The 18109-nt window shown below is 41.1% G+C and overlaps 1 protein-coding gene across 2 annotated transcripts; it reads right to left on the reverse strand.

Annotated features, from left to right (window-relative positions):
* Positions 1-1640: 1640 nt before the first annotated feature.
* Positions 1641-16954, reverse strand: LEPROT (leptin receptor overlapping transcript). 2 transcript variants are annotated; one of them, XM_005543144.5, is made up of 4 exons: positions 16915-16954; positions 12289-12364; positions 7578-7764; positions 1641-5834 (listed from the first exon to the last, which is right to left on the reverse strand). In XM_005543144.5, exons 1-4 carry the CDS (start codon positions 16928-16930, stop codon positions 5718-5720), a joined length of 396 nt encoding a protein of 131 aa, XP_005543201.1. In that variant the 5' UTR covers positions 16931-16954; the 3' UTR covers positions 1641-5717. The 2 variants fall into 2 exon arrangements, with proteins under 2 accessions (XP_005543201.1, XP_045225531.1); XM_045369596.3 differs by lacking the exons at positions 1641-5834; positions 7578-7764 and adding an exon at positions 9603-9833.
* Positions 16955-18109: the final 1155 nt, after the last annotated feature.

Consider the following 18109-nt stretch of genomic DNA (forward strand, 5'->3'; position numbering starts at 1 on the left):
TTCCGGGTTCAAGCGATTCTCCTGCCTCAGCCTTTTGTGACCTTTTATGGCCTTTTGTGATTGGCTCTTTTCACTTCACATAATGTCTTCAAGATTCATACACGCTGTAGCAATGTTTCAGTACTTCATTCTTTTTATGTCTGAAAAAACATTCCATTGCATGGATATATCACATTATCCATTCATCATCTTCATGTTTCCAGCAGAAGTACTAGCTACTTAGGAGGTTGAGGCAGAAGGGAAGCTTGAGCCCAGGGAGTTTGAGACCAGCCTGGGCAACATATTGAGATGCCATTGCAAAAAAAAAAAAAAAAGAAAAGAAAAGAAAAAAAATTGTTTATATATATATATATATATTTTTTTTTTTTCATTCCAGTGATTAAAGAGCTGAGCAACTATCAGTTCCACACCATGGAATCTTGAATAAATCAAGCCTAAGACTCACTGCAAATACTAAAGTGGTATCTTGAATAAATCAGGAATCGGATTAAAACCTGTGTTTAGAGCTCATGTAACTCATTTCCATCAGCGGTTAAGTGGATTTTAGCAGAAGCACTGTCAAGGAACCACAAACGGCAAGGCTGCAGCAGTGATGGCTCGAAGTACTGGAGAATTCTGGGTTTGTCAGATGAACAAGCATACAATTTTGAGAAGAAGGCTGTAAGAATCATGAAACTTTACAGAGTGTGGTGATACCATTTGTTTCTCAACCACAGAGGAAGTGAAAGTGTTACGGCAGAGGCATGGGTGCATTTACGCTTTAAATTGATAAGTGAAATGATTAGCCAGCTCAAGTTGAACTGATGGTTTTATTATTTAATTATTCTGAGGGGAAAAATGAATGAATGAATGCACACACTTAATATCTATTCATTCATTCAGAAGTGTGTAAACAGTTACAATCATTCAATTTTGACAGATCTACTCAAAAGTGAAGAGAGACTGTGCAATCTCCAAGTGTGCTCTTCTCCAAATGAGCAATCTTAGGATTAAGACCACTTTGCCTATGTGCCTAGTATTGACCACAAATAACTGTTTCAAAATGGTCATCTATTAATTTTGCTTGGGAACTGGTTTTTCTTACGGCCATTTTACAGTTATGTTGGTATTATCACAGTTTTATTTCTACTTCTATTAAAAGTTTAACTTTACACTTGGCTTGGCAACACAAAGAAACAACTAGCTTGATTTCTTTATAATCTGGATGCCTAAATCCACTAGTAAAAATCAGATCTTTCCCAAATATTTTGTGCATAAGGAGGACATATTATTCCTTAAAGACTATTTTCTATTAGTGCATTCTTTTCTTTAGTGTGCAAAAAGACTCTTCAAAATATGTAGAGCACTTTTCTTAAGGTGTCAGGTTTTTTCCTCTTTTCCAATACAGCTTTTCCAGTCTTCCAGGTCCACCACGGGGAGCATCAGCCACAGAAATTAGGGCCTGGATTCCTTCCAGTCAGCACAACATTCCTGGACTGCTTCTCTTCAACTACAGCAAGTACAGGTTTCACTGGTCAGATTCACATTAAGATTATGCAGACAAAAACACTGGGAAAATTAACTTACCGATCTCCTTTCCAAACGTAACATACCTCAAAGGAACATATAAACTTTTTCATTTAATAACGTACATAAAAGCCTTTGTTAAAATGTCAGTAACAACTTTTATTTACAAAGTAATTGTCCTATCACATTACATTTGGGGTTACATGTATCACTGTTGTATGCTGGTAGCATGGCTATTTGAAAGATTATAATTTATGAGCTATTACTCAGTGGGATTTTTGCAATAAGGTACTTCATGAGACAAAATGGAAAAAGGAGAATTAAATTAAAATGCACAACTAATATGTATCTACTACAGAAATAATACTTCTCAGTTGCGAACTAATCACTAGTTCACAACTAGCATCCTCATAAATATTTTGGTTCTATCGGGATACAAAATGTGATTTTGCAAACTTTGAAAAGGCACATTTTGTGACACCACCTAAGCATTTCCCTGAGAACATAAAGAAGGTTATTAACATGATGAACCATTTCAGCCTTGAAAACAGTATTCGTGGAGGAGATACCTCAGAGGTAAGGACTTCCTCAGGACCGTAAGAAAAATCTATGGGTTCTTAAATGGAAGAAAAGAAACAACTATGAAAAGCAAGACCAGCTCAGAACTCCTCCTGAGGAAGAGATGAGATACGATAGGATTGTCCCTGTCCCAAAATATTGCTATCCTTCCATAAGCTGCTGGAATGTTTCTTCATTCCGTTCTCCCATTCTCTGTGAACAAGAATCAGTGGGTTATGAGGCATTCTCTAAAAATGCAGGTGCGGCAGTCATGGGAATGGCAGTCGGCCCAATGCAGGTGTCAGGAGTTTCAGATGTGGAGAAGAAAATCACAAGGCATTCATTGTTTCTGTGATGAAGTGTGATCTGCTTTCTTCTCAGCACCACATGACATCAGACTTAGAGAACTAATGAGAGGAGAAGGGTGGGTGACTCTGGAATATGAAGAACCTCAGGAGGGAAGATGGAGGCCAATGGGAAGGCTCTCAGTTGGCAGAGGTGAGCAAAATTCCCAGGAGTGCACCTGGATCTCAAGGGCATTAGGAGGTGAAAATGAGTGGAAAAATTAAAAGGAGAAAGACCTTGTTCTTAGGAAAAGGGGTGGAAAGTTGCACTGTCCTTCCTCCGAACTGCTCACACTACCCTGTCTCACAGACCCAAAACTCAGGCAGGCACCTTCAGTATCACAGGTCAGGTACATTAGAGTTGAATCTGTTGAGGGAGGCTTGGCCTGGAAACTCAATCACCAATTCATGGTATTGTTTCTGTGGAAAAGTGTCTCAAAGTCTGCTTGTAAGCCACTTGTTTGAAACATGATAAAGAATCCCTTCATAAGATTGTTTACTTGTGGACAATTTTAGAAGTGCAATCTCAGTTTTAGACTACAGTCACTATGCTCTGAATCTCCAAATACATTGTACAACTTATTAAAAAAAAAAAAAAAAAAAAGCCTCTTGGCCAGGCGCAGTGGCTCACGCCTGTAATCCCAGCACTTTGCGAGGCTGAGGTGGGCGGATCACAAGGTCAGGAGATCAAGACCAGCCTGGCTAACACGGTGAAACCACTTCTCTACTAAAAACACACACAAAAAATTAGCCAGGCATGTTGGTGGGCACCTGTGGTCCCAGCTACTTGGGAGGCTGAGGCAGGAGAATGGCATGAACCCAGAAGGCGGAGCTTGCAGTGAGCCGAGATGTGCCACTGCACTCCAGCCTGGGCGACAGAGCAAGATTCTGTCTCAAAAAAAAAAAAAAGAGCCTTCTGTAAGGAAAAAAATGCCCAACATTTGTGTCACCATGATCAAACTTTTGTATTATATATTCAGATACAGCAATATTTCCTACTGATATTTACTATTTAAATGATATGTAGGCACTACAGAATAAATAGCTCTCCTTTCAGACACAGAGCAAATCTAATTATCACTTGAAATACTCTATATACAAGTACTTTATATCACTCTAAAGATACAGTCAAGAGGTAATGCTTTAAGGCTACATATGAAGGCTATCTTGGTTATTGAAAATGTGTATAAGCAACAAAAACACTTTTGCAAAATGTAGTAGAAACGAATCATTATTGCCATCTTAGAAAGAAAAGGTATTACACAGCAACTAGACATTCAAAATGGTATCCTAAAACTTATTGCTATTGTTCTATTAGGACAGATTATTGCTCAAAACTGCCCATTTTAAAACATCAAGAAATTCTCTCGTTTTTGTTATCTTTTCAGGCAAGGCAACATCACAATAAAAACTTTTAAAGTTAAACTTTTAAAGTTAAAAGTGAAATTTATTACAATACAATAAATGCAAGTGTCATTATTAAAAAATGCTGGTTAAAATTATAAAGTATCTAAATAATTTTTCTAATATAAATATTGGAAACAACAACTTTAACAATTCTATATGTACACAGGACATTGAAAACATAAAATCATGCACAAGTCCAAAAAATAACGTTGCACATTAACACTTTAGTTATTACTTTCTATTTTCTGGTCCCAGCATCATATCTGCTAATTACTCAGATCACAAGCCTCAAGGATTAAGTGTTTTGAATGTATTTCAGTTTCATACTTTAAAAATGCTTAAAGACTATTGGTTGTATTCTGATCAAATGGTTCTCCTTCCCATATTTCCCTTCCTCAACAGATCTTAGAAAAAGATGAGCTGGGAAAACTGTGATCACAGGATCCAACATGACATGTATACCCAATGATTCATTTAAGGGTGGCATAAAGTTATATAGAAAAGACCTACAGGATAGAAGACAATAAGTACATCAACATGTAGTGAAATTAAACAGTTCATCCACTGCGTGCTTACATGGCTCCTGTATCACTTCAGGAAGAAGCCAGAGTCGCAGAGAAGTCAGGGCAAACCAGAACTGCTGAAGAGTAGGGGTGGGGGGCAGAGGGAAGGAGCTGGGGAGAAGCCCAGATCATAAAGGAAATGTAAAAGAGTCACATATCTATTCTTCCCGTCCTGCTAATGCAGGGGCTGGCTCCAGCCCAGCCTCCCAGCCCACATCTCAGGGGAGCTCTTCCCCCAGCATTGCCTTTCAGATGAGAAGATACATCTGTTCCCCACTGAGAATTTTTTTGGGGGAGAGGGGCTTTTTTGTTGTTTTTTAACTTATTTTGATTATATATTTACAAATTATTGTATATATTTATAGGGTACAATATGGTGTTATGAGTTTTGAATATAAGGTGGAATGATTACACTAATTAACATACGACCTCAAATATTTAACTTTTTAATGAAAACATTAGAAATTTACTCTCTTAGCAATACTGAAATATACATTCAATTATTCCTATATTTAGCATGCTGTGCAAGTGATCTTAAAAAAAAAAAAAACACACTTATTCCTCCTGAGGCTTTGTACCCTTTGACTATCTCCCAATTCTGAGAACACTTTTCACAAATTTGAGGAACAGCCTAAATATTATAGGCTTGAACATCTGAACTTGAGGGCAGCTGAGACTTTTTTTTTGTTTTCAAACAAATGAGCAGGTAACACCCAGAGAGGTTAAGTGGTTTAGCCACTGGGAAGATAAGGAAGTTGGGTGTGATGTTTACTTCTCTATGACGATGCTTCTCAAACCTTCATGTGCATACAGCTCCTGTGGATCTCATCAAAATGCCCTGGGTCCAGAGTGGGGCTTCAGATTCTGCACTTATCTAATAAGGCCCTAGGAAATGTTGAGGCTCTTGGTCTGTGGGCCACACTTTGAATAGCATGGACTACAACACAAGGAGGGATCCACCCCTGCCTTCCTGGGCCATGAGAGACCTGCTTCAGTGTTATCTGCCTCTCCAAGCACATCCCCAAGCAAAAGGTTTACATGCACTGCGTAAGGTGGCAGCTGTCTACAAGACTGGGTTAACATATTGTCTGACAGCACCATGACTACATGAACAGCCAAAAGAGTAACATAATTTGAGTAACATAATCTAAATCTGACAGGTCTATTTGCTGAGAATAAAACTCATCTTTTACTTATGAAGTCTTCCTTAAAGTGAACGTGATATAAAGGTATTAAAAAACCCAGCATATTAAATTTCATAGTAAAATGCTGCATGTGCACAAGTATACAGATAGTATGAGTTCTAAGAAATTCAATGCACTGTAATCAGAATAAAGTGCTACCACTGCTCCCAGCTAAAATCATCTCCTCTTCCAAATATAAGGAAAAACCCTTGAATTGTAAGGAAAATGACTGCATTGCCTGCCAACACAAGGCCACAGGCTCCCCATTTGATCTGAAAGACAAGAAAAGAAGGATTAAATCCTTACTTCCCTCATATCGTACTCTTTGCAATCTCTATTATTTTCTGCATTAGAAACATCCAATGAAATATTACACAAAGCTGCTAAAAGGCTTAATAATGTAACAGACAGGAGACAATGAACTGTTCAGTAATGAGTCTAATTACTTCTGTGATACTTGTTAATTAAGTCTGGTATCATCCTTAACATTTTCCCAATTAGACATATTTCTCTACTTGTTTTTAATTGACAATGATTGCCTTAAGTAAAACTCAAGTGGTAAGATTATAAATAGTGCAATTACAATATTGGGTACTGAAAGTTTTGCACACATCAACTTCTTTCATGGAAAATAAAAATTGGAGAGTTATGAATTTGTTTGTTTCTTTTCTAGGCAAGAAAAGACTTTAAATAATAGTCTTTATACAACTGAAAACTGCTTTCCAGCTTGGTAAATGGTTTGTAGATGGTTTTACAGAAGCACATTTGGGGGTGAGAGTACCCTCTAGTGGGCATTTTTTGTTTTACTTTAATCAATAGAAACGTCAATGAAAGTTTCTTCACAAAACATGACGACAGTATTGAAAGGAAAAAATATAAATATTTACTGCAGCGCTTAAGAAGCGCTGGTCTAAAGCACAAGAAGAATAAAGTCATGACAATCTTGTTGTATTAAAAAACTTTCAATCCTTCCCAATTATCTAGTCAAAGTTCAAGACCCTTGCTAGTCAGGTTTCACAGCCTTTCCAGCCTTAATCTCAACAACTTTCTTTTAGCTCTACCACACTGGACTCTTCTTTATTCCATACACTGCATTCTTACACGTGAATGTCATTCCATATAACAGCCATCCTACCTTAACACAAATGCTATTTATCCTTAGAGGCCCCTACCAAATGCCAGTTGGAATTTCTCTCTTCTTGGTGCCCCTATGGCATTCTGATCATGCTTCAACCATCTCACATAGTACACTTACAGTATACTTAGCCAGCAAGCTGGTTTCTGTGTTCCTTAGGAGCACAGACAGTACCTATTTCTTATTTCTGGTGTTTTACAGTAGCAGTTGTTCCAAAGATATTTATTGAATAAATAAACAAGACTTGCGCTCAAATGATATTTAATGCCTCAAATAAGATTTCATAAAATTAAAACGGAATGTAATTGAAGGGAATAAAATCAAATAGGAGGAGAGATAGTGAACATCAAATAATTGAATAAATTATACCTACAATGTGTACTTTGAAGACAAAAAGAAAGTTTTTGTCTTGGAAGTGAAGATGTCATCTTATTCACTGCATTTTCTGGAAGCTACATAGTTGTCCCTCAACATATACCTATTCTACTGCATTGAGAGTTGAGTCCATGATCCCATTTGCAGGAGAAGAATTTGAAATATCTTCATCTTGCAACTAGAAAAGTACTGCTAGCATAGTATCTGTGGATTACTGTAAGACTTAAGAGGCAGGAATTTAAGAACAATTCCAGAGAATAACTTAAAGTAGAAAAAGAAAGAAATCATACAGTCTGGCTAAAAGTTGTAAGAGAAATAAAGAAAGCACTCTGAAAGCATGATCGAGCTACTGATAGGCAGGTCTAAAGTAGAAGAACAGAGAAACTAAAAATACATGGCCCTGAGTATAAAGCCTAAGTAATGAACATGAAATGGAGGTCCCAGACACAGGCTTCTGAAGTAAACTCAGCAACAGTTGAGCAAAACAATAGAAAATAAAACTTACCACAGCCACACGAGCAAGAATAACAGGAAATCCAAAGGCAGAAACAACAATTCCAGTAGTGAAGAAATATGCCAGTTCCCGACAGGCACTACTGGTTGCGTCTGAGTCATAGGTGACTCTTTTGGCAATGAAATGGGGTATGGGGGAGATGGCGTGGAAAATCAGGACGAATAAGGGCCAGTAAACGCTGTCAGTTGGACCCAGGCAAAATCCAAAAAGAAAAGTAACAGTTACATTTTAAATGAAAGACATACTACTATTTCAAAATCATTGCTATTTTAAATGTTTAGGTCAAAAAATTAATTAATTGTGAATATAAGAACATAAGATGATTTCTACCAGATAAGTAGTGATAATTTTAAAATTACTATGTAGGTAGCTTATATTGTGTTAAGAAACCACTGTATAATATAATCTCTAGAAACTTTACTGTTTTCTGTACCACTGAGCCACAATTTCTTTAGAGACAGAATTTTAACTTGGTCATTTCTGCTTTCCCTGTAGAACATAGTAGAGTGTCTTGCAAAAGCTAATTTGGTAAAGATCTTTTGAGTGCATGCATGCTTGAAACCTTTTAAGGGCTTAGAATAAACCCCAAATTCGTTGTCTTTGCTTACAAAGCCTTACATGGTGTGGTATTATCTACTTCTTCCATTCATTTTGTACTCCTTTCCCTTCATTTGCTTAATCTGTAGCCACACCAGCCTTCTTTCTGTTCTTTGAACACTCTGAGCTCATAACTGTTATCCTAGGGCCTTTGCACTAGCTGTGCTGCCTGCTTGCAATGTTCTTCTCATTGGCTGACTCCTTCATACCATGTGATCTAAACTGACAGATTCCTTTCTAAAAGCGGAACTTTCCCTGGCCATCTATTCTAAAGTACCCCAGGTCACCCTTGAACATACCACCATCTTTTAACTTTCTGCACAACACTTATTCCCATCTGATAGATTAGTCTTGGTCAAACGCCATTTATCTCCAGGGCCTAGAATGATGTACTCCATTCATACTTGTTAAATGAATAAAATAACAAATAAATTTTAAGTACAGAAGGCATGAAAATAAATATGCTCACTAGTGAAAACCTTAGATGTACTCTAATCTTCATTACAATAGCTCACAATTGATAGTGTAATGCAAAAACAAAACAAAACTGTTTTCCTCCCAAATTTCAAGGTTTTGCAATTATTAAAAAAATTGCCATCTGGTTTCCAATGGTATTTTCTCTATAAATACTTCAAAAATAATCTTTTTTTCTCCATCAAGACATTTGTTATGCTTCATTTCTTAAGAAAAAAAAAAGTCTCTGCTCATTTTCATCTATACACCACAGTAATTCATATCGCCACAATACTGTGATCACACAGACACACCCAGACCGCACCTACAAGCAGGAGTGAGGATGAAGCCACGCTAATGAAAGCCTCCCATTCCAGCCACAGATCTGGGTAACCAAAAGGCAAGAAGGGAATGTGTCCTTCAAGAGGACTCAGGATGGAAACAGTGGATTTGGACTCCTGATTCTAAAGTAGAGGGATGTTAGTATGTTTCAAGAATCACCAAACAATATTGTGGGAAGGAGCCCTTAGACATTCTCTACTTCACAGCCCTTCTTTGAACAGTGAGAAAGGAGATACAGAGAAGGGAAGGGGTTTGGAATAGAAATAGCTGTCACCTGACATATCCACAGCCAAGAACTCTTAATTTTTCCTGGAATATAGTGACAATTTTGTGAAAAACAACCTGACTTTATGTTTCCATTCATAGTAAGCCACCAATATCCAACTAAGAGAAATGTTCATATACAAGAAACCTTGTTTATATATAAAATGTAAATATTAAGTATATACAATTCAGTAAACATGTAGGCCAGGGGTCGGCAAACTTTTTCTGTAAAGGGCCAAAGAGTAAATAATGAGGATCTGCAAACCATAAAGACTATCTCAACTACTCAACTCTGCCCAAGATAATTGGCAGAGCAACGCAAAAGCAGCCAAAGATAATTCATAAACAAATGAGCATGGCTGTATTTCAATAAAACCTTTATTACAAAAACAGGTAGCAGGTTATATGTGGCAGTTTGCTGACTTCCAATACAGATGATAATCCTGGTTCACTATCATTAAGATACAGCTTTGGGAGGCCAAGGCAGGAGGATGACTTCAGGCCAGGAGTTCAAGACCAGCCTGAGCAACACAGAGAGACTCCGTCTCTACAAAAACTTTTTTTAAAAATCAGCTGGGTGTTGTGGCATCTCTAAAAAACAAAAAATTAAAATAAAGATAGAAAACAAACTTCTTTGTAGTAGCAGTAATGAGTCATTTTCTTACCTTACAAAGACCCAGTGTATCACAGAGAATTAAAACTCCTAGATTTACAGTTGGTTGTGGAATAATGGAAAAATGTTTGGTCAAGAGCATAAGAACATGAGCTCCATTTTCATGTCTGCGATTTTAATTTTTTTTTTTTTTTTTTTTTACTTTTTTATTTAAGAGACGGAGTCTCACTCTGTCGCCCAGGCTGGACTGCAGTGGTGCGATTACAGCCCACTGCAGCCTCCAACCCCTAGGCTCAACCAATCTTCCCACCTCAGCCTCCCAACCCTGCTACAGGCACCATGCCTGGCTGATTTTATTTTAGTTTTTTGTAGAATGGGGTCTCACTTTGTTGCCCAGACTGGTCTCAAATTCCTGGCTTCAAACAATCCTCCTACCGCTGCCTCCCAAAGTGCTGGGATTATAGGCATGAGCAACCATGCCCGGCCTCTGTCACTTATTGCTGTGTAATCTGGGTAAGTCTTTAACTACTCTGGGCTTTGGTTTCCCAGCAAGAAATGAGGATAATAATACCTTATTACATTCCTAAATCTAGAATAAAGTAATTGCTGTGAAGGTTCTAAACAAATATAAGTGACTGCTTATATTTGGATCCCTCTTGGGTTTAAACAATTTCCATAATAGTTGGCCAGGACTGTGGTGATGGATTTAAATTCATCACTGTCATAACAACTCACTTCAGTTGGTCTCACTTAACCACATCATCATCTTCATCTTCTTTATTTTTTATTTTTTTATTTTTTGGAGACAGTCTTGCTCTGTTGTCAGGCTGGAGTGCAGTGGCACGATCTCAGCTCACTACAACCTCCGCCTCCTGGGTTCAAGTGATTCTCCTGCCTCAGCCTCCTAAGTAGCTGGGACCACAGGCGTGCGCTCCCACGCCCAGCTAATTTTTTGTATTTTTAGTAGAGACGGGGTTTCACCATGTTGCCTAGGATGGTCTCGATCTCTTGACCTCATGATCCACCCGCCTCAGCCTCCCAAAGTGCTGGGATTACAGGCGTGAGCCACGGTGCCCAGCCTAATCAGATCATCTTCTATCTGGTTGTTCAAGCCAATCACCTGGGAGACATCTAAGAACTCTCTCTCCTTGTTGAATCTTGACATCAATTAACAAAACCTGTTGGTTGGTTTGGTTTCCTAACTCACTCTCCTTTTCTTTCCATTCCTACTACCCCAGCCCTCAATTTTGCTTGATTTATGACAGTAGTCCCTTACTATTCTCCCTGACTGCAATCTCAGCTCTTTCCTGTCTGGTCTCACGTTATGGCTAGAATAACATTTTAACATAACCCCCTCCTCCAAACCCATTCTCAAGATATTTTCCCAGCTCCTATTGTCTGATGTATAAAATGGAACCTCCTCTACATGGCAGGCATGTAGAGCCCTAAGTGCTGACTTTTGCACTCTTGACTAACCCTTCTTTTGCCACTCCAACTACAATTTATGCTGTACCATAATGTACCATGTGCGGTTTCCTGAAAAGGCTATATATGCTTTCATGTCTCTGGGCCTTAGCATACAGCTTTCCTGGTGCCTAAAGCACTTTTTCCCTAGAGATCTGTATGACCTGCTTCCTGATTTTCTTGACAATTCTTCTCACTTTTTACCTCCTCTGAGAGGCCCTCCCTGACCACTGTCTTCCCAGCTTTTATGCTCTTCATCTTTTGTACCACTTCTACCTCTGGCAGTATGCACACTTTTGTTGTTTACTATCTGTCTCCCCAACTGAAACACAAACTCTGACAGAGCAGGACCTTTGTTTTCTTATGTCTTAATCCCTAGTTCCCATCACAGTAGCTGGCACATGGGAAGCATTCAACCAACAATGGTTGAATAAAAAAATGTGTAGAATGTTCCCTCTGCCTGGAATGTTCTCCCCTGACTCATCAGCCTGAGAAACTCTTATTTATCCACCAAGTCTTGGCTCAGATACAACCTCTGCCATGCAGCCTTCCCTGACTGTCCCACTGAAACTCAGAAGCACTTTATCTGAGCTCCAGCATACTTGGCCGGCATCTCCACTGCAGCTGCCATCTTACTGACCAGACTGTTTGCCTGTCTCTCATTCCCAACTAGAACTGTACCTCTTTGAGGAGAGGACTGTGTCTCTTCATTTGTGTGTCCCTAGCTAGCCCAGAGTAGGTGTTAAACAAATGCTTACGGAATGAATACATCAATTTTTTTTTTTTAACAGAGCCCTTTTTTTTCCTGCAAAAGTACACCTGACCCACAAAGGGAAGGTGTTCATAATCTGGGCTCCACTAACTCATTGGTTAGAACTTGGTGCTAAATTGACCAAACTCTCTAACACCCATACTAATAGTGACAAAGACACAGAAAGAGGAATGGTTCTTTTTGAAATGATAACTTACCCATAATCCTCTAAGGCACATCCCAGCATAAGAAAAGTCAGCCCAATAGCCCCACTGAAGGATAATGCCACAAGAGCTGTGAAAAATAAAGCCAAGAGTTAAAGTTCCCACAGTAGAGACTGTCAGGGGCTAGAGGGTTTGGGGAAACGGGGAGTGACTTCTAAATAGGTCCAGAGTTTCTTTGGGAGATGATAATATTTTCTGGAATTAGATAGTAGTGATGACTGCACAACCTTCTGAATATACTAAAAACCATGAAATCTTACAGTTTAAAAATGTTAATTTTATGGTATGTGAGTCATTTATCAATAAAAATGTTTACAAAAAAAAGAAAGAAAAAAAGGTCCCAAATTCGAGCAAAAGTAGCAATTTACTCATTTCACTGAGGTTACATTTGATCCCTGTTACAGACTGCATTGTGTGTGTCCCTTTCAAATTCATATGTTGAAACCTTCCTGGCTCCACCCCTCTCACCGTGAGACGCCATTAGGAGGTGGGTCTTTGGGAGATAACTGGCTTCAGATGAGGTCATGAGTGTAGGGTCTCCAGGATGGGATGAGTGTCCTTATAAGAAGAGAGAAAGTAGAGCACATGCTCTTCTCTTTCTCTCCCTCTGTTCTCCAATGTGAGAGCAGAAAGCAGGCCTGCAAACCAGGAAGAAGGCTCTCACCAGATACCAGATCTGACTGCACCAAAATTTTGGACTTCCCAGTCTTCAGAACTGTGGAAACTAAATGTTGGTTGTTTAAGCCACCCAGTCTACAATATATTTCTTATAGTAGCCCAAACTGATTAAGACAATGACCCATGTCTGCCACCTTAAAATCATAAGGTATACAAAGGTCTCAAGTAATTCCTATACCTAACCCCTATCCAATGTATGTATATTTGTCACCAGAGGGCAGTCAGTCGGTCCACACAACTCCAGTGAAGGAAAACTCACTACCACTCAAGACAGGTTTAATTTAATTCCAACAGTTTCTAAATGTTGAAAGCCCTCCTTCTTTAAATTATATCCAGAACTGCCTCCCTGTAATATATACCTTTGATCATTTTGCCTCCCCAAACCACGGTACTTCAAGTATTTTAAGATTGTTTTCATGTCTTTGTAGAAAACAATTCTCAACTAGTGTCCACTGAATAAAATATTTATTCCCTGTATCTACTGGACACTAGTCTCTGTGGGAGTAGGAACGTATTTGCCCTTGTTGTGCTGCTGAGTGAGAAACAGAGTATCAAGGTTGTTAAAAAATTTTGAGCTCTGAGTCACAAATATGAGTCAAATCTTAACTCTGCCACCATCTGGTCTTATGACCTTGGGTAGAAGCTAAACCTCTGAACCTGATTTCTCACCTGTAAAATGGAAATAATGGTGCCACCTTATTGAGCTTATGGGAATTAAATGAGATAATCTATGTAAAGTGCTTGGCAAAAGGAGGTAGTCAAATAAATACTGACTGACTCAAGTATCTACTCATTTTAGCAATGTTCTTTGATAAAAGTAGAAATCAAAAGCATAGGAGACTATCTTATCCAAATTTTCTTCTGAAAAAAGTCCATAATATTCATAATTAGAATTTAATTAATTAAGCTAATGAACATGTTTGATTGCTTCCTTTTACTTGAGAGAAGATTTAGAGAGACTCTTTAATAGGAAGGTGCCAAAGTGCTTTTTTAAAAACATCTGAAAGTATACAGATGTTAGGGGACAAAGAAAAACTGTCAATTTTAACATATCTTTTTACATTTCCACTCTTCAATGGAAAATGCCCGTGTGTGGATGGAAAGCAAATACCACATATTATTTCATTACAGATGATCTTTTCCTGGCGGGCTTTGCTCCCCTCCTCTGTGCCTGACCATCTGCAGTAACCCCTCCTCCATGAGGCCTGTCAAAGCTAGGAACTGCAGACCTCTTCCTTCTGTTCTGATACCAGTTTCTCAAGGTTCACAACCATCTTTCTGTTTGATTCTTTTTGGTCTTTTTTTTTTCCTCTTTTTTCAGGAATCACATCCTCTGCATCTCTTAAAGTTGGAGTTGACCAAAAATCCAACCCCATCTCTCTTTTCACTCCACACACTCCAGCTGAAAACTTACGTTCAACCCAAAGCTCCCAGTACCACAAGGGCCCAGCCACCACTGATGCTCCAGCCCAGAGTAGGTCCTATAGAACTAGGCCTGTACTTCCACCTCCAATCTGAACTCCTCTGCCTTGACAGTCAACAAGAACCTCAAATTCAACATGTGTAACGTGTAAAACTGAACCACTATCCCCACCCTTTAAAGGTCCTATCTTAGAGGGCTGACACCATAATTGCATTCCACCTTCCAACGAATCAGTAAGTCAAGGTGACTCAATCTCCCAGACTTCTTAAACTCTCTGCTACAGCCCTGGTGCAGGCCCTTATCCTCTCATTCCTGCCTCTGTGACTCTTCCAGTCCATCCTCTACACAGCAGACAGTGATCTTTCAACTATATATATCACTGCTGCCATCCCTTTGCAATTGCTTCCACAGCCTACAAGTTGTTCTGGCATGGAGGCTCCCCATGGCCTGACTCATTCCTAACTGCCTGTCCAGCTTCAACCCTCACCACTAAGTTCCAGTCTCACTAATGAAGCTTAAGTACCTGAAGAAAAGAAGGCATGTTATTTCATGCGCCCTGCACCATGTCACGTGCTGTCCTCCCCCCTTGGGATATACTCCACCTTCACTCCATGCCTTGCCAAGTGAAGCCATATTGATCCCTTCAGATTCAGTTCAAGCATTGCCTCTTCTGTGAAAACAGTCCTCTCTGTGGAGCACGGGAAATTAATCTCACCTGGATCAGTTTCCTAGGGCTGCCGTTACAAAGTACCACAAACTGGATGGCTGAGAACAACAGAAATTTATCTTCTGACAGTTCTGGAGGCTGGACTTCTGAAACCAAGGTGTCAGCAGCGACACCACACTCCCTCTGAAGGCTGCAGGGAAGCACTCTTCCTTGCCTCTTCCTAATACTCAGTGGTTGCCAACATGGTTGCCAACAATCTTTGGTGCTCCTGGCTTTGTAGCTGCATCACTCCAATTTCTGTCTCCATTTTCACATGGTATTCTCCCTGTACGTCTCCATGTCTAAATTCCCCTCTTCTTATAAGGACACCAGTCATTGGATTAGGGTCCACCTTAAACCAGTATAATTTTAACTTGCTTATATCTGCAAAGACACTACTTCCAAATAAGATCACATTCACAGGTACTAGGGAATTAGAGCCTGAATATATCTTTTTGGAGGACAAAAATTCAACCTACCATCTCTGTTCTCTCACCGCATCTGAGCACACCATAAACACTCACATAGTAATATAATTATTTCCAGCTCTGTCATCCCCCAATAACTTCTCATTTATCTTTGTACCCTAAGTCTCTGGCATACAGTAGTTCCTCAATAAAAGTTGAAGAATCTGTAAAATGCTTCCTTCCCTTAGTCCTTTTCCATTTCGGACTTCCTTTTTTTTCACTACATTACAATTTTCTAACACATTCACACATGTAACATGATCATGATTTGGCAGTTTCTGATCATGTGTTGTACTGAGACACTACTTTTCATGTTTTCGGCATTGGCTTCAAAAGGATGTATAACACACAGTCGACACTCTCCAAGTAAACCATGTTTACTAAACTGATATTGAGTATAAAAGTCAGTCAGAAATAATGATAAAATATGTCTACCGCTAACATCTCACACACTCGGATAAATTCATAGTGAACAGAGGCGTACTTGTGTATACACATGTTTATAGCAGATATTAACTGGGGATATCTTTGGGTGCAAATTTCAAGAATGATACAAGCGCCAACATAAAAACAAGTCATGCTACTCTATTCGACAGATTAGAAATGGAATGGTTTCCTACCAAAATACAGGAAGCCTTGCAAAAAACCTTTTCCGTCTCACATTGCTCTAACGCCATACAGATAAGGTACACGGTGTTTTTATCAACTGCCCCAGGCAAAAAACACATACTACACAAACACTACTTTCTTCTCTATGCATAGACGAACAGAGAAAACATCGAAGAAAGCAGTATTAAAATTACACGTAATCTACTCTCCACGACTGCGAGAAACACCGTCTTTCTGGATGCTTTCCATTGACACCCGCCCGCAGTCAACTCTGCCCAGTTGGAAAAATCATTAGGAAAAAGAGGATTAAGTTTCCCAATGCTAAGAACGCTGGAGACAAAGCGTCCTTTGTAGCAAATAGGAAACTGCGGAGGGGCAGAAAACCGGAGGAAAGGCGTTAGGGTGGACACGTCAAGAAGTGGAAACCCGGTTTAAAAACTCGAGAGGGGTGGAGGGCGCCGCTCTCGCCGAGGGCTCCGCCTGGGGAGGGGTCTGGTGCCGCCACTGGAGAGCAGGAAGGCCAGCTGCCTCGTAAAAAGGGCCGAGGCTCCCCCGAAACGCCGCTCCACCCGCACCCCAAGGGACGAAGGGAGCGGGCGATCGCCTCCCCACCCGGAGAGGCGGGAAGGGTGGTGAGGCCGTTCCCCAGAGGCGCGCGGAAGGCGCAGCCCCAGGCTTGACTGGAACGGAGGTGGCAACCCCACCACACGACGAGCGGGCCGGGGACCGCGATGTACCTTTAACGCCCGCCATGTCTCCCGAGCTGGGGCCGCGGCTGCTTCCGGCTTCCTGCCACGGCCCAGGCAGCCTGCCCAAGCCAGACCGGGAGTCGCCCCGCGGATCCCGAGCCCGCCCCGGCCACGCAGAGCCCCGCCCCCGCCGGTGCAGAACCCCGACCGTAGCTCGCAAACGCCGCGCCTGCTGGTCCAGACCCCTCCCCGACCACTCAGAGCCCCGCCCCCGCCGGTGCAGAACCCCGCCCCCAGCTCGCAGAGGCCGCGCCTGCTAGTTCAGACCCCGCCTCGCTACTCAGAGCCCCTCCCCTGACGGTACAGAGCTCCTCCCCTAGCTCGCAGAGGCAGCGCCTGCTGCTCCAGACCCCGCTACCGCTACTCAGAGCCCCGCCCCTGATAGTGCAGAGCTTCTCCCCTAGCTCGCGGAGGCCGCCCCTGCTGGTCCCGCCCTATCCCTCACTGGCCCAGAATTCCGCCCCCAACTCTCAGAGGCCTCCCCTTGTTGGTCCCGACCCTGCCCCCGCCACTCAGAACTCCGTTCCTGCCAGTCTAGAACTCTGCCCCCAGCTCGCAGAGTCCAGCTCCAGCCCTAAGACCCCACCTGGCCCCACAAAGCTTCCCCAGAGTAACCCCAACCCAGTGCCCTGGACCCTACTCCTAGATCCTGAGCCCTCTGGCTAATCCTCAAGCCCGTTCCTTTTGTGGGCTGGGACCTTGGCTCCGCCCGGACCTCGGGCCCAGAGTCTCTCCAGGGCCGCTCAGAAAGCAGTGCACGCAGCGGGGGATCCTCCCTGAGCCTTCCTGAGAACGGAGATGTAGACAAGTGGAGAGAGGGAGGAGAGAGGAGAGGAAAAGTTGCAGTCGATGGGAGAGGGACACCGACTCACTAACCAGTGTTATGTTCCCTGAGCTCCCAAGTGCGTGCTTGTGTGCGAGTGTGTGCCTGTCTGCCTTCACATGACTGTGGAAGGGGAGGGGCGGGGTACCAGAGGACAGGCCCCTTAGGAAACACACCTCGTTAAGAACTTGATATTTGCATAGGTTTGCTTTGCTTCATAGCAACGCTTTACTGAAACCAGCGGGGTTTTTCTTTACTCCCTGGTTTATTTGTAGAGACGAAGACCATATAAGCTTTTGTGTCCGAAGCTTTCATGAACCTTAAAAAAAAAAAAAAAAAAAAAAAAAAAAGGCTATTATT

This window comes from Macaca fascicularis, chromosome 1 (assembly GCF_037993035.2).
Source record: "Macaca fascicularis isolate 582-1 chromosome 1, T2T-MFA8v1.1".
NCBI lineage: Eukaryota > Metazoa > Chordata > Mammalia > Primates > Cercopithecidae > Macaca > Macaca fascicularis.

Coding starts and splice junctions, on each gene's coding strand:
- LEPROT (XM_005543144.5), bottom strand. Junction 7,765..12,288: donor TGTGCCTTAGAGGATTATGG/GTAAGTTATCAT, acceptor TCCAACTGACAG/CGTTTACTGGCCCTTATTCG. Junction 5,835..7,577: donor TTCTTGCTCGTGTGGCTGTG/GTAAGTTTTATT, acceptor CTTGTCTTTCAG/ATCAAATGGGGAGCCTGTGG.